Below are 16740 nucleotides of genomic sequence, written 5' to 3'. Positions count from 1 at the left end.
GCCTTTGCGCCACTGTGGGAGTCCTGAGAGGCAGAACTGGGGAGACCTGAGTCTTTAGAGCCATAGTGCCAGGACCTAGCCCTCTGGGAACTGTGCAAGGGTCGGTGAAAGCCCCCACTTGCATTTTAAGCCAGTGGTTCTGGCTCAGGTCCCAGCACTGCCCCTGGCAGAAGACCCCCAACACAGCCCTCAGCCTGTGGGGCCAGTGGAGATTGAGGAGGGAGGCAAGTCCAGTGAGTGGGGGGCTCTTCCTCTTTCTTGGCCCCATGGGTCTGGCTCCCTACCAAAGCCACATCTTCAAGCAAGCTAGCCAGACGAGGAAGCAAACTAAACCACTCTCCTTCCGGACTCCTCCAGGCCCTAGCACAGAGCGTGGGCAGCCTAGTGATTCCCTCTCACGTAGCCTTGGGGACCCCAAAACCATCAGATTCCTGCCCAAGCACCCGGATTAAAGTACATTCCTTGAGGACAGGAACTGCTTCTCGCTGCTGACACCGTTTCCCAGAGGCTCAGGATTGGTGGAATTTATAGAAACATGCACCTTTTAGCTCTGAATTTAGTTCTGGTGTGTCGTGGGTATGTGGTGGCTGGGAGGGATCCTGTCTTTTCTCCAGCAATAAAAACTCGAAGTCTTCTCTACCTTGGGAGGGGTGGTCTCGATGTCCTGGGGAGAAGTTCTGGACGAACGTCTTGCCCTTCCACACCCACCCCACTACCTCGCTGCACCCCTACCTCTCACTTTCGGCTGGCCGCATCCCCAGACCCCTAGGGTTATCCCTGGAAAATACGGACACAGAGCCCTGGCGGGCTGCCTGGAGGGGGTGCCCCACAGAAGGCTGGGACACGGCAGGGGGAAGAGAAGAGCCCTCCTTGCCAAGTCCGAGCTGCCTTGTGGAGCAACCCTCTGGCCTGGAGCTTAACACAGGCTCCTGACCAGCAGGCTGGGCCTCACAAAGGGGAGGCCTGCCCCAGCAGCCCGAGCGGCCGAGGTGCCACTGGTGGTTATTGCAGATCCTCAGGGCGATGACACCACGTGCTGGTGTGACTCAGCTCTTCGCTGACTGGGCCCAGAAGGCTGCTCCAGCTGGGGTTGGGGTGGGAGTCGGGGGACAGCTGTCCAAGCCCCTGGCCTGGAGAGGCAGTGCTCAGGGTCAGGCCTGTTGCTCCACTGTCCCAGCAGGACAGGAGACTGACAACCCCTCCCCGGAAGCCAGGGATAACACTAGGCCTCCAAAGGTCTAGTACCAATCAGGGTCCCTCTGGAGGTCCAAAGAGAGTGCCCTGGTGTGGGGCTGGCAGGGGCCCTGCCGCCCCCCACCCGGGTTAGCAGCCGCCTTCCACCTTGATGTGCAGGATCTTAGAGAAGCCGGGCCTCCGCCGTAGGGCCTGCAGACCAAACCTGCGTTAGTTCCCCTCAGGGCAGACAGGTGGAGCCCTCCCTTCAAACACCCAGGTCACCAACCCCAACCTAGGGATGCCACTGGGGGTCTTGGGCAGCCTCAGAGACAGCTGCTCACCTGGAGTTTTGTCACCATGTCCTCAAACAGCTTCTGGGCCTCAGGGCTGCTGGGCTCTTTGAAATAATCAGCAATCCCAATCTGGAGCACGATGGACTTGAGGTTCCGGCAGATGCCTGGGAAAAGGTAAGGTGCGGGCTCAGGTCTGGGCAATGGGGCTGTCTTCTCTCCTCTTACTGATTAACAGACTCAGAACCCTCTGAGAGACAATCGCGTGCCAGGCACCGGGAGCAGATCCATGCTGGCCCGGGCTCAACTGGGCAAGGGGAGAAGGTGGAGGGTGAGGTCAAAGAGCAGAGGCTGTGGTGGACTCTGGGAGGACGAGTGGACAATAGCCAGCCGCGCAGGGGCTCTAGCAGCTTCCCTGGCACAGGGGACCGCTGTGCTCTGGTCTGGGCATGTGGAAATGAATTACAAGGACGGAGTGGCTGAGGTTAGGCTGACGGATCTCGGCTGGAGCACTGGAAGAGGGGAGGCAGGGAACAAATAAGCGGGGAGCAGAGGGCTTAAGGGACTGCACATTGCCATGAAGTCAGGGGAGGAGGAGCAAAAAGGTCAGGAGGCTGAGAGGATTCTAAAGGTTATGATTTTGGAGGCCAAGCAGTTAGTTCTGGTGGTCAGTCCAGGGCGGGGCGCTGAGGCTGAAGTGGGGGAAGAAGAGGATCCTGGAGATAAGAAGGTCAAGGAACCTTCAGTGCTCAGGACGTGAGGTCCTGCCAGGGGCCAAATGGTCCCGGATGATGGTCTACCCTTGGGCGTGTGCAGCCCCAGCTGGGCACCTGTGTCCTTAATGAAGGTGGAGGAATGACTGGGACGGGAGTGGGGGCTGGAGGGAGGCAGGGGCGAGCGGAGGCGTGTGTGTGAGCCCCCTGAGAACTGTTCTAGGGGGCTCACACACATTATCTCATTCGGTTTAGAAGTCAGCTTAAAAGATGGGGATACAGAACCCAAGAGAAGTACAGTAATTTGCCCAAAGTCACACAGCTAATAATCAGTATAGAGCCAGAACTGAGACCTAGGTCAGCCAGTTCCAGAACCCATCTGTTCTGCCTTTGCCCTTGGCTGGAGGCTCGTGTGGGGGTAGATGGTAGATGGTGCTGAACAGCTCATGCCTCCAACGTGGACAGAGCACAAGGCAATACATATCCACTGAACTGGACCATTTGGGTCAGATGCTGGCAGGCCTTAAATGCCACACTGGCCTCAGAAGGCACTGGTGGCAAAGCCAGGACTAGAACCCTGGGCAATCTGACCCCCGTGCTGGTGTTTGCTGACTAGGAGCGAGAGGGAGTCGGTTATACTACTTGCTGACAAGACGTAGTAAGAGGCAACAGTGGGACCCCACCCCACACTCTCCATCACTCACTGTTGAAATGCAGCAGGGCCTTGGGGGTGACAGGGGTGGCCGTGAGCACCAACATCTCCAGTCCCTTCAGGCCTTCCCGGCAGACCTCAGCCGCCACCTCTTGAGTGATCTCCGACACGTGGTCCAGCTCCAGGACCTGCAGTCGCATGCAGTTTCTCGCTAGGAAGAGGGAAGAAGAGGCAAGGTCCTGCTGACAAACACCCCAGGTCACCTCCTGCCACCACCCAGGCTGCAGCCCCGAGTCCCTCTGGGATTTCAGCGTTGCATCCATGCCTGCTTCCCATCACCCCCTACCCCAGTCCCAAGGAAAGACTCACCGAGTGATGCCAGGCCCTGAACCCCACAGCCGGCACCCCCGACCCCCAGGGCCCGGAGGTGGGGCCAACAGCGACCGATCATCTGTAGGCAGCGGTTACTGAAGCGCGTGGGCTGCTGGCTGGAGAACAGGGTGGACGGAGGGCTGTCAGGGAAGCCCCCGGCTGCAAGATACCCTAAGCCTGCTCCTCTGTCAGGACCCGCCCCTCAAAGGCGAGGCCCCATCAACCACCCAGCTGTTCAAGTCAGAAACCTGAGATCTTCCCTGACTCCTCCTCCCTCACCTCCTGCCAAGACCTGCAGATTCTGATTCCTGAATAACTCTTCAACCCACAGTTCAGACCACCATCCATATTCATCTGAGTATACAACTAGTCTCTCTGCCAGTTCATCCAGCGGCTGCTGACAGCCAGCCACTCACTCCCATATCCTTTCACTCAGTCATTCAACAAAAGCTCCTCAAGTGCCTGTCATGACCAAGAACAACTGAGCTGGGCCCTGGGGACACAGTGGTGACACAGAGACATGGTCCCTGCCTCCAAGAGGTGGGCAGTGGAGGGGATGACATAGAACATTCCTAGTCTGATGTCATCCCGTTTTTTAAAGTGGCTTCCCAGTGCTTTCTAGACAAAATGCAAACATCTAAAACCCCTTAGGCAAGGCCTTCTGACCTTGGCCCAAACCTTCCTTTCCACACTCATTGCTCGCTGGGCCCTGCCCACCACTCACACCACACTTGCTCCTTCCCTGAACACTTCATCACTTAACAATCGCCCAGCATCTGCCCCGTGCTCAGTACCAGGGATATAGAAATGGACATTCACAGCCTCTGCCCTGAGAAACACGAAATCTGGCGTAGACTGAAATATAGAGAAATTATTGTAAAATGGACTACAGCAGGGGCCAGGACAAGGTGCAAGAGGAATGGAGACAGGGGAGCAGTGACAAATTCTACCAGGGTGTTAGTGACAGGACACTGGGGGACCCAAAAGGAGGTGTCACGTGGAGAGGGGCTTGCAGGGCAGGCACAGGGAGTGAAAAAGCCCGGTATGTTTGAGGAATTCCAAGTAACGCGATGAATGATCTCACACCCTGGATTCTCGGCAAACCAGCTCTTTTGTACGTTATACAATCACCTCCCTGAACTGCCTTTCACGTGCCAAACAAACCTGGCTATTTCCAGCTAGTGTGGGAAACAGCCCACTGTGAGCTCTGCAGCCTTTATGCACACATCTCATTTGAGCCACCTATAGTCCTAATAAGATCGACAGATCAAATACCACCCTCACTTTACAGTTGAGAAACTAAGGCACGACTGGGTAGCCCAAAGTCACGCTGCTAGCCGGCCAGGACAAGATCCCAAGTCTGATTCTGAAGCCCTGCTCCTGTCGCCTAAAGACACAGACTGATGAATGTGAATCTGTCACCCCAAACTGCATATGAAATGGGCCCAGATCTGCTCAGTCCTCAGCCCCACACCCAGCCCCAACCCTGCCCGGGCTCACCAGGGGTGAAGTGGCGCCACCTGGAGGGAGACAATCTCTCTGCAGCCTGCGCCCAGGGCCCAAATGACCTCATGGCCCACCGGGTCTGTGGCGCTTCTGTTGAAAAGACAAAGCTGGGGCCACCAACTCTGGTGGCCTCTGCTCTTCTCCCTTGGGCCATAGAGCTCTTGGGTCCCTTTGCCCGAGAGCCCTGGGGGAAGGGTATGCAGAGCCCAGGGATCCTTGGGGCCCGAGGCCTTGCTTCTTGCAGTGTGGACCCACCTGTAGGTGACAGCCTGCAGGGCACGGCAGTAGCAGCTGGCCAGCCAGAGCGAACGGTCAGTGAGGACGTTGGGACAGTGGGAGATGCGCAGGATCAGCAGATTCCCCCCGGCTGCCTTCAGCAGAGACTCTAGCCCTGCTTCCAGACAGCCCCTGGGGATAGCCAAGAGGTCAGGGCACTGTTTATGGCCAGCTCCTCCTCTGGGAAGCATCCCGACATCACTCTGGGTCTGCAGCCCAGAAGCAATCCCCGCCCACCCACCGTGGCCTCACCGGGTACTCCGGGCATACTCCTCTTTGCTCTCCTTCTTGCCCCTCTGCCGGGGCTTCAGGTTCTGCAGTGTCAGCGAGTGGGCCTGGGTGCACCACTGAGCCAGCATTGCCAAGAACTGCAGGGAGAGAGGGGTTACCTGGGGATGAGGGGATCTGAGTTTGGTTGGCTTGGAGGTGGACCAGCGCCAGGATAGGAGGCCCCACGAGAGCATTTTGGGGAGTCAGGTTGGAGCTGGGGTGCTGTAAAAGGTTGCAAGGACCAGACCTTGCAGGGCCAGACTCTGCCAGGGAAAAGGTGGGTTCACAGCAAGGGTGACTGGGAGGGCAGGGCGGCAGACAGGGACAGGCACCTTGGAACAGACGCGGGCATTCTCAAGCAGCACCCGTGTCCAGACGGCAGGGTGGCGGGCCACGAAGCGCCAGTCCCGGCAGACCTCGGCCGCATGTAGCAGTGTGCGCGTGTCCAGGTAGGTGAAGATGCAGAACAGGGCGGCTCGCATCTTGAGGATCTCCGGGCTGATGACCTCATTGGAGCGTGAGGGGCTGCCCCTCTCAGCTCGCCGACCCCGCCCACTGCCTCCCTCAGGGCGGGCTGCACAATACCACGGGGTCAAAGGTCAGTGTGGGGTATGGGTGGGGAGCTGGGGGAGCGTAGGAGCTGCAGGAGGAATGGGCATGACAGAACCATGCCAGGAGACCAGCAACTTGGGAGGAGGGACAAAGGGCCTCTGCTTCCCCCTCCTCTGCATCACCCTCATTCCTAATTTTACAAATTAGAAAAAGGTGGCCCTTCCTCAAAGGGAACTTTCTTTTTAAGATCATATATCATCACATAGTCCAAAGTCATCCCCTAGATGAGGTGACTGAGTCAAGGTTGGAGAAGGAAGGGGCTTGGATAGAAACCCTGCATCTGTGAACAGAATGCAGGTGAGAGGTTGCCCAGAGCAGTCACTGAGGCACAGCCATGCACCCTGACCTGAACTCTCCAGCCTCCTGACCCTGACCCTGACCCACTCACATATGCACACGGCTTTGTGTGGATACAGGAGAGGGTTCGCCCTGCTGTCCCCAGGCTTCAGTTTGAACACTCAACTCCTCTCCTGTGAATGTCATGTGAAGGGACCCCCTTTGCTGTGGCATCCTTGTGCAATACCCAACCTGAGTGCCCCTATGCTACAGCACCGTCCTGTCCCAGCAGCTCCTGCTCCAAACTTGCTGGGCCCCGTGCGGGAGGGAGTTTGTCATTCTCATTGTGGGAAGTCTGGGGCAAGGCGAAAGGCGGTGCAGGAGCCCAGGAGATTTACTGCCTCAGCCCTGTGTCCCCTGAGAGCGCCCGGCACCATGGAAAGACTGGCCTCTCAGTCCCCTTCCCAAGACTCACCAGAGAGCCGGCAGCTGCTCAACGGCCCAGCCATAGCAGGCCCAGGGCGGGGGGCATCCGAGGGGCCCTCAGCCTCTGACTCGGTGGTTCGGGAGCCCACATCCGAGACGTCACCTTCCTCCCCCTCCGTGCTGTGTCGGCGAGGTCTGCGCTGCCAGTTCTGGATGGCCTGGCGCCGCAGGCCTGAGCTGCGAGGGGGCTGGGCCCGCTCCAAGCCGCCATTGGCAGCCTGGACCCGTGTGCCCAAGCCCCCGTGGCCACTGTCCTCAGGGGCCCCCTCTTCTGGCCGGGGCAGCTCCAGACTGTCACTGTCATAGCAGCCTGAGCTCTGGGATGCAGCTGGGATGCGACTGCAGGCCCTGGGGTAGGGTGGACCAGATGGTGAGGAGCAAGGGGTCCTAGGCCTGCCTGAACTCCCCATGCCACCCCACCACTGGCCAAGGGCAACCCACCCACCTTACTTTCCAAGAGTCCCCTCTGAGTGTGGAAAGCCAGACAGAGGTGACCCGAGGAGGACAGGGGGAGGAGGAGAAGCCATGGCCCAGATGGGCCAGCCAGCCAGCGGGCCAGTGGATCTTTCCAGGGGGAGGGTGGGCTGTGTGGGGCGGGCCAGGCCCGCGGCTTACCCTGTGCTGGGAGAGGAGCCATGCCGTGACACCGCGTACGTGCTAGGCATGGCCAGGCCCGCGTGGTGTTCTCGCTGTGGGCCCCCAGAGTGGGAGGAAAGGGCAGGGGGGCAGAGGAGGCCAGAGGATGAGAAGGAACAGGAGAAACAGGGTACAAGATGGAGAGAAGGGGTGGGGTGGAGAAGAGAGAAGAAGGAGAACAGTTGGGAAAGATGGACAAGTAGACAGATAGACAGCCCAGAGAAGCAGGCTCACCAGTCCCCTCCCCACACCCATCAAGCACCCCAGACCCCGGCTTGTGGCTCCTGGGCTCTCATTTGCAGGCATGGGCAGAGGCAAACCCCTGCCTGAGGACTGGGGTTGCTGGATGGTATCTCACTACAGCCTCAGGGCTGGCACTTCTGCTGTCAGAGGGGCTCCCCTATTCCTGGCCCCCAGCTTCAGGCCTGGAATCTGCTCATGGGGAAGAGCCAAAGAAGGAAGCACGGAGCATCGTGGGGCGGGGGGTTGTCAGGCCATGTGTGAGGCATGGCTGTTGGGAGTCAGGTGTGCACGTGGAGGAGGGAAGGCAGGTGGGCACTCACCGTCCTGCCTGGGCCCCGGGTACTGGGCCCAGCACCACTTCCCCCACCTCCACGGCCCAGGCTGGCACTGGGCGTGCTGCCACAGCTGCTACTGATGACCTGTAGCTGCCGCTCGGCGCGGTCGGCCCGCTCGAGGAGCTCCTCGATGAACTGCTGCAGCCGCAGCTTGGCGCTGGCCTCCCGCGCCGCCGTCTCCTTCAGGAACTGGTCAATCTGCACCACCTCCCTGGGCCCAGAGCAATCTCTTTACCCCAATGCCTTGGCTTGGCCTGGCTGCCCACCCACCCTCCACAGGAGACCCTGAGCAGTAGGGAGAGACACGGGCACAGCTGGCCGCAGGATCCGCTCGTGGTCACGGGGGTACACACAGAACACACCCAGGAACACTGCCCCACACAACACAACGGCACACACAGAAATGCAAGCGCACGCTCCGAGTCATACACGCACACCCCACCAACCCACCCAGGCCCAAACACACAACCAGACACCGCTGCTCCCCACAGAAATACTCACAGGCGTGCTCAGTCACACACAGCCACCTTCCCTCTCCAGTAACACTCACGGGCACACACTTAACAGTCCACATAGCCCAGCAGACAGCCCCCCACGCTCATGTACACGTACTCATATCCCGTTCATTCACAGGCACACAGTCTGAGGCACAGTCCTACCACCACATTCAAACACACACACTTTCAGAAACATTCTTAGATTCAGAAAAGCACACTTATAGTTGCACCAACCTCCAGGAGTCGCACGGACACACAGTACACTTAAGAGTCATGTGAGTATTTACTCTCGAGCGCATTCACAGTTGTTCATGCATCCATTCACCACTTATAGGCACCTTCTAGGTGCCAGGCACCATTCTAGGTGTTGGGGTGTCCAGCAGTGAACAAAGCAGAGAAAAATTCCTGCCCCCCATGGAGCTTATATCACAATGGGGACAAATAAATAACATCTGTGTACTTCATAATTCTACATTGAAAGACCAGAGGAATGAGGAGAAGCAGCAAAGAAGACTGAAAAGAAGCCAACAGAAAGAGAGACGGTAATTCCAAGGAGAGTATCTTAGAAGCCAAGTTAAAGAGGCGTTTCAAGGATCAGCTGTGTCAAATGCTGCCAATGGGCCAAGTAAGATGATGACTTGGCCTCGGTAACATGAAGGTCATTTATGACACGGAGGATAGTGATGGAGGTGGACAGCTGATCAGAGTGGGTTCAAGAGAGAAAGTGGGGAAAGAAATTGAAGATGAGGAGTAGAAACAATATTTTCAAGGAGTTTTTCTGTAAGGAGGAGAGAAAGGGCGGTAGCTTAAGGGGGAGATAGGGTTAGGCAGAGTGGAGAAAGGACCGTATGTCTGTATGTTTTCAGTAATGATACAGTAGATAGGGAAAACCTGACGGGGGCAAAGGGAGAGGGGAGAATTGAGCCATGTTTCTGAGTAGGCAAAAGGGAAGACGATCTGGTGTCACAATCAGGAACTGGCCTTGGTAGGAGGACAGAGAAGGAAGAGAAACCGTCTTTACACACGCGGTCACACTGCCATGGACTCAGAGTCCTAAACACACACCTTCATGACACTCTTGGCCACACGCGCACCACCATTACATGCCAGTGGCCACAGATCCCATATAATTTGGCCACATACATAGCCACACTCACGGTGGTGGTGGCGGCACAGGGACACGCGTGGTCACCTACTCAGGAACATTCGCGGACACACCCACCCACAAGGCCCTTCGGGCCACTCACTGCTGCTTGCGGCTCAGCTCCTGTTCCTTGTGCACCAGGTCCTGCTTGAGCGAGGCCAGCAGCTCCACACTCACGTCCACCTGGCGCGAGAGCTCGGAAGCGCGCTCCTCCAGCTCCTCCTTTTCGCGCCCCAGCCGCGCGCTCTCCTGCCGCGCAGTCTCCAGCTCCGCCGCCTTGCGCTCCAGCTCGGCCTGAAGCCGGCCCACCTGGCCCGCGATTTTCTGCTCCACCTCCTCGCTCAGCCGCTCCAGCCGTCGGTCCACCTCCAGCTTCTCCAGCGCGCGGATCTTGAGGCGAGCCAGACCCTCTTCGTAAGCCACATCGGCGGGCGAGGGAGACGCGGGCGAGGCAGAGGCGGGTCCGGGGCCAGGCCCGGGAGGCGGCGTCGAGCATGCCGAGGAGGCCACGGACTTGCGGGCGAATAGCTCCCCCAGCGGGATCTCGATCTCGCGTAGCGCGTAGCGCGCGGCGGCGGCGGGCACGAGGCCCGGCTCAGCCAGCTCCTCGCAGGGCAGGCTGGCGGGCACCAGGTCGCCAGGGAAGTGGGCGAGGGGTGCGTGGTGGTGATGGTGGTGCAGCAGGTGTGGCGCCGCGGGGGACGGCCCGGCCGCCTGCTCCTTGCCCTGGAAGGACGTACTCTCGAAGACCTCGCGCCGGGCGCCTGGCACGGCCAGCAGGGCGGCGGGCTCAGGCGCCAGAGGGAAGCCGGAGGCGGCGGCGGCGGCAGCCGCCGCGGCCGCCGCGGCGCCGTCGCAAATGCTGTTGGTCTTGGAGAGGATGTAGAGCGTCTCGTACGTGTGGCTGTACTCCAGGTGCGCGCGCAGCGACGACAGGCTCCGGAAGCGCTTGTGCTCCCCGCAGCGGGGGCAGCGGTAGGGCAGGTCCAGCGAGGCCATGGTCCCACCGTACCCGCGGCGCCCGGGCTCCACCGCGGCCGCCCTGAGGGTCAGCCGGGCGCGCTCATGGAGGGCCGCGGGCGAGCCTCCCTGAGGGGTCAGGCAGACTCAGGGCGCTGGCGGCCAGGGGCAAGGAGGCTAGAAGAGAGGGAGCAAGCCTTAGGAGGGTGGTATCCCTCCCCCACCTCCAACCCGTATCCCCCACCCATGACAAAATTTGACTTCCCCAGAAAACACGTGCCCAGAAGAGAAAGGCGAGGGGAGACCAATGGCCAGACCTCCCAGAGGGGACTGGCCTGCTCCAGTACCTGTGTGAGGGCTGTGCATGTATGAGAGTGAGAAAGAATGAGAATTCTCTAAGAAAGAAAAAAAAAAGCATTAGTTTTATTTATAATAGTTACAACCTGGACATAACCGAAGTGCCCATCACCAGTAGAATGGATAAATTGTGTTATATTCATAATGGGATGTTACCCAGCAATAAGAAAAGGAACTACTGGTACAGGCAACAACATGGGTGAATCCATTTCATATTATGCTGCATGAAAGAAGCCAGACTAGATTGCATACTGCTGGATTCCACACATATGGAGTTCAAGAACAGACTAAATTGATGATGACATAAGTCAGAATAGAGTTTACCCCGGGGCCTATACAGACTGGGAAGGGGCAGGAGGGAACTTTATGTAATGCTGAAAATGCTCTCTGTCTTGATATGAGTGGTGGTTATACAGGTGTATATGTAAGGTTATACAGTTTATACATATGTACACTTACGACTAGTGTACTATATGTACTAGCTTGTTACATCTCAAAAAAAATGCTTATTTCATATCTTGCAAACCACACTCATTAGACCAGCTGGGCTATTGGTACCATGTTGCAGTGACCAAGATGTCACCTCACCTGATGATACCTATGTATGTCACTGTTCCTGTTCCTGCTTCTGTCCCACTCCCTCCCATCCCTGCTCTGCCCTTTGCTTCAAGGGCCATGATACTTGTCTTCTCCAGGTTCCTTCTGGCACAAGTCACCACCTTTCCTGGCATCCACTCCTGGTCACCCTGAACGCCTGCTGCCCATCCCCCCTCATCTCTGGCTTCCGGTCACCCTTCCCCTGCCTTGTGGGATTCCTACCCTATTCTTCACTGCCCTCCTTTTCCTAACTGCCTGCGACCAGGCTTCAAACACCTCTGCTACCACTGTGCTCTTCCAAGTCACAGACCACCTGCTAATCAGACTATGTAGTTGTCATCAAGGGTCTTTACGTACTTTGTCCCTTGGATGATACCACTGACCGCTCCATGTTCACAGGCTGCCATGAAGCTGCCCCGTTTGGGTTCTCTGACCTTTTCTTCTTGCTGTCTTCCTAATCTTCCTATCTCCTGATGGGAGGTCTGCCTTCAAGCCCCCTTTGCCTCTATCTGGTTCACTCCCACAGTCTGGTTTACTAACATCTTTAAGCCTTGACTCTCAGCTCTACCTCTCCATCCTGACCTACTCTTGAGTTCCGTTTGCCTTCTGGCTTTCCACATGGATGTATGGGTGGATGCCTGTTCCCTTTGTCAGCCCAGCACCCAGTCGTCCCCCTGGCAACAGCACCCTGCTTTGACCTTGGGGAACCATCCTTCCTTCCCCACTTTGTCGGTCCATGTGGTCTGGGTGCGGGTTGATGGTTCACCCTTGCTCCAGGGGTAAGAATGTGATATAGGCCTGGCCAATCAGAGTCCTGAGATGGGCACAGATCACCCAACTTGAGTCAATGAGTCATTTCTCCGGGACTTCTCTGACATTACTGGGGAAAGCATCCTCTTTGGGCTCAGGTTTCAAAGCTGATGGGGAGGGCCAGAGCTGTGAGGGCCATCTTTGCCTCCTTTGGGAGGAACCACCTGGGAATGAAGCCAACACAGACAGGTAGAAGTGAGATGGAGAAAGAGGGATTCCTCACACTGTTTGAGATCCTGGTCTGTTCAATTGTGTGAGCCAATCAATTCCTTTTGCTTTAGCCAGTTGGAGTTGGGTCTGTGTTATCTGCACCAGAAAAAATTCCAAACTCAGAAGTTAGAATCAGAAGTCAAATTTTTTGTGAAAAAATTTTAGAAGGAATTAGCTGAACTAAGAAGGACCGTACCGCTTCCCCTGCTCAGAAGTTGGTGACGCCTGCTACACAGCAGCAAGGCAGCTCATTAAACTCTCCCACGGCCCCTAGAGCTCAGATATTCCTACCAAGGCTGGAACTTTAGGGGACTTGTAGAAAAATGTCCAACAAGAAAGAGACACACTCTGGCTAAAAGGGGCCCATCTGAAAGCAGAGAGGAAGAAAATGCTCCTTTGCCCAGAGAGGCCCTTTCTGCCTGAGGCCAGTAATTCATTATGGCTGAGAGTCAGATAATTAAGAGCCAGTTCTCTGCTTCTAGCTAAAGTAAGCTCAGGCAAAGACAGGCAGGCTGGAAACGCAGAGGGAGACAAACCTGGGGCCTGATAGGCTCTTCACTCCTCAGGCCCTCTTGAACCCCTCCTGCTGTGTCCTCCCAGCTCAACAGAGGCAACCGTTGCTTCCAATACAAGCAGCCCTCCAGTGGGATGCAGCTTGAGGGAGAAAGGGCAAACAAACTCTGCCTCTCATCACAGACTAGGAGTTTGCATTGCCCTGCGACAGAGGCCTAGCTAGAGCCACAGAACCACGGGCTCCTGGGACAGGCAGAGCACCAAGCCCTTTTGCTAAGAGACAACTCCTCCTCCCCCAACAGCATCACCAGGGACTTGATTCAAGAATTATAACTTTTGGGCTTCCCTGGTGGCACAGTGGTTGAGAATCTGCCTGCTAATGCAGGGGACACAGGTTCGAACCCTGGTCTAGGAAGACCCCACATGCCGCGGAGCAACTAGGCCCATGAGCCACAACTACTAAGCTTGCGCGTCTGGAGCCTGTGCTCCACAACGAGAGGCCGCGATAGTGAGAGGCCCGTGCACCGCGATGAAGAGTGGCCCCCGCTTGCCACAACTAGAGAAAGCCCTTGCACAGAAACAAAGACCCAACACAGCCAAAAATAAATAAATTAATTAATTTTAAAAAAAAGAATTATAACTTTCAATGGGTCTCTAGTTTGGTTAATAACTCTGGGGATGGCTGAATACGAACTGACTGAGAGGTTTCTAATCATTAAAGGGATTGTATTGACAGGAAAAACCCACAAACCTGGAAAACATAGGCCAGGGATTACTCAGCCCCTAAAGTTTCCCACCCCCAAACCTGCACCAATGGGAGGTGACCCCTCAAAGCCCCTTCTGCACATGGCCACGGAGAATGAAAGATAAGGGATGCTCTCCGAGACAGCAGAACCAGAGCAGCCGATAGGTGGGCCAGGGAACCTCATCCACACCAACTGGTTAAGCATGTGGACTGGGCTATGGACTTGTGACCCCTGAGTGTTCTCCCTCACCTCCCCTTTTCAACTGGAGGGGTTTTGTTCTTTCAGTTATCCAATTTTTCTTCCATCATTGTAGTTTGGCCATAAATTGAAAGACCATGAGGGGCTAGCTCAGTACCACGACAGATAAGATCTTGAATTGGGGCTGGGCATGGTAAGTGGTGAGAACTTGGAACGTCTCCTTCTGGAGGTGGGACAAGTGTGTTTTAAGTTTTGTGAGGGACAATTGCATTATGATAAACAGAAATTTTTAAAATTATACGAGAAGGGGGATCTGTCTAGATCTTGGACAGAGGTGGAAGGTAGTGGACATTTATTGGTTTTGCTGTTCAACTCCAGTCCCCCTTTGTAGGTAGACACCCCAGTTTTCCCTTGGAGAACCATTTCCCCCCCACTCTGAGTCGATGTTGTTTGGGTAGGGCTGACCCCACCCCCAGGCTCCAGGGGAGCTCATGTGACCTTGGCCTGTTCATCAGTCACAGTTATCACTCTGTACTGGGCGAGTCTCCTAGGCCAGGCCAATACAGCCACTGTAGACCTGTGCTCAGCCGGCAGAGTGTGAGGCTGGAGCTGCTGGTGGCCCTTTCTGTCCCCTCTCTGGGTGAGAAGAAGAAAAAGACTCCTCATGACATCCCTTGAGCGCCCAGATCCAGAGGTGCCAAAAACTTTAACCCAGGACTTGTCAATTGTGTGAGGCAGCAAATTTTTTTGCAGATTAAATCATTTGAATTGGTTGCCAGTAATAAGGCTCTAAACTACCACCATGACCCACAGCGCCAAAAAACAAACCTTGGACTTCCCTGACCCACTCCCCAGCATCCGTTTCCCTCAACAGGGCCACTGTCCTCCCAGGCACCCCACAGCCCTGGCCATCTTGATTTTGCTGTCTGCTAGCCATCAAGACCAGCTGATTTTTCCTTTGAATTCTCTCAACACAACTGTTCTCTTCTCATGCTTTGTGCTGCCCCCACCCCTGGCCTGCTAGTCCAGACTTTGGTCTCACAGCGCTCTACCATCCTGTATAAGGCACCAGGTGCCCCTGACGAGAGAGAACTCCTGCTCATGATCTTTCAATGATGCCGATCATCTGTCAGCTGCAGCCAAACTCCACAGCTTCATGCTTTGGCCTTGATGTACTCTTGCCAATTTGAAAAATGGCCTGGCTGTTTCACTTGCATTTTTTGGATTACTAATGGCTGGACATTTTTTCACAACTTATCAGTCATTTATATCTCTTTGGTGCCTTGACTAGGTACTACTTTGCTCATTTTTATACTGAACATTCATCTTTTCTTGTTGATCTTTGAAGGCTTTTTATAATATTGATCTTTTGTCATTTATATACTACAAATATTTTTCTCGAGTGTGTTGATTAGCTTTTACTTTTGTTTACAGTCTTTATTGATATACTAAAGCTTTAAAGTTTCCTTCAGTAAAATCTTTAGGATTTCTCATTTTGTTGTCATGCTTAGGAAGTCCCTTCCTGTCCAAGGATTATATAAACTTTTAGTACTTTGTGATCTCCTTTTTTAAATAGTCCACAACATTTTTTAAATTAAGGGCTTTAAACAAATAACCATAATATTATAACTGACAATGACTTGTAGCATGCAAATATTTCAGGCTGTGTGGTTTCCTTTATACACTGGAGTTTTCATCCATCTAGAAATTTTGGGTATGCATGGTGAGACAAGGATTTTTAAAAACCCAACTTTTTGTTATGGAGATTTTCACACATATTCCAAAATAGAGAGAATATGATGATGAACTCCTATGTACCCATCATCTAGCTTCATAAATTATCAACTCATGGCCAGTCATTTTCATCTGTACGCTGTTCTCCGGCTTCACACCTCCTCCACCTCCACCACTGGATAATTTTGAGCAAATCCAAGTTATTGTATCATTTCATCTAAAAGTACATTAGTATGTATAAGATAGGGACTTAAATTTCTTTTAAAAAACTAAATATTAGTCACTGTTCTAACATCACCATCTTTTAGGTATATTAACACTCAAGAATCTGAAAAAATTGGTATAGACGATCTTATTTACAAAGCTGAAAAGAGACATAGACATACACAACAAACGTATGGATACCAAGGGGGAAAGGGGAGGGTGGAATGAATTGGGAGATTGGAATTGACATATATACACTATTGATACTATGTATAAAACAGATAACTAATGAGAACCTACTGTATAGCTCAGGGAACTCTACTCAATGCTCTGTGGTGACCTATATGGGAAGGCAATCCAAAAAAAGAGGGTATACATGTATACGTATAGTCGATTTACTTTGCTGTAGAGTAGAAACACAATATCATAAAGCAACTATACTCCAATACACATTTTTTAAAAAGAGAGAGGAAAAAAAACCCCTCAAACAGTAGCCTTGAGGGGTAAATCCAAAAGATGGTTCTCTGAAAAGACCAACAAAATAAATAGCCCTCTGGCAAATCTATTCAAAGAAAAAAAGAAAGAAAACAAATATATAACACTATAATGAAAAGAGGGATATAACCACTGACACAGAGATTTTTTTTTTTAATTACTGAAATGCTACCAGTTACAACTCCTGGCCCAAATTTTTGAAAATCTGGATGAATGCTTTTCTAGGAAAATATGAATTATCAAAATTGACTCAAGAAGAAATAAAAAACCTGAATAGACTAATGGCTATAGATAAAACTGAGGAAGTTGGCAAAGTGACCAGGTATATATTATAAGGAGAACTTGGTTCACACACACACAACTGTTCAGGAACAGGGTTATTCTTCATGCATGTTCAGCTGGCTTTCTGAGCGCCTGTGTATGCCTGTCCAT

At 54.1% G+C, this 16740-nt stretch overlaps 1 protein-coding gene across 1 annotated transcript; it reads right to left on the bottom strand.

The window, feature by feature from the left end:
* Window positions 1-497: 497 nt before the first annotated feature.
* Window positions 498-10591, bottom strand: FBXO41 (F-box protein 41). Its single transcript, XM_059078872.2, has 12 exons — window positions 9588-10591; window positions 7829-8054; window positions 7245-7318; window positions 6619-6977; window positions 5588-5829; window positions 5238-5353; window positions 4965-5117; window positions 4704-4799; window positions 3201-3319; window positions 2884-3042; window positions 1518-1633; window positions 498-1386 (listed from the first exon to the last, which is right to left on the bottom strand). The coding sequence occupies exons 1-12, from the start codon at window positions 10481-10483 to the stop codon at window positions 1324-1326; spliced, it is 2619 nt and encodes an 872-aa protein (XP_058934855.1). The 5' UTR covers window positions 10484-10591; the 3' UTR covers window positions 498-1323.
* Between the last annotated feature and the right edge of the window lie 6149 nt (window positions 10592-16740).

The sequence above is a fragment of the Kogia breviceps genome, chromosome 11 (assembly GCF_026419965.1).
Source record: "Kogia breviceps isolate mKogBre1 chromosome 11, mKogBre1 haplotype 1, whole genome shotgun sequence".
NCBI classification, from domain to species: Eukaryota; Metazoa; Chordata; class Mammalia; order Artiodactyla; family Physeteridae; genus Kogia; species Kogia breviceps.
The sequence above is the reverse complement of the archived record's forward strand: the minus strand, read 5'-3'. Positions and strand labels throughout refer to the sequence as shown.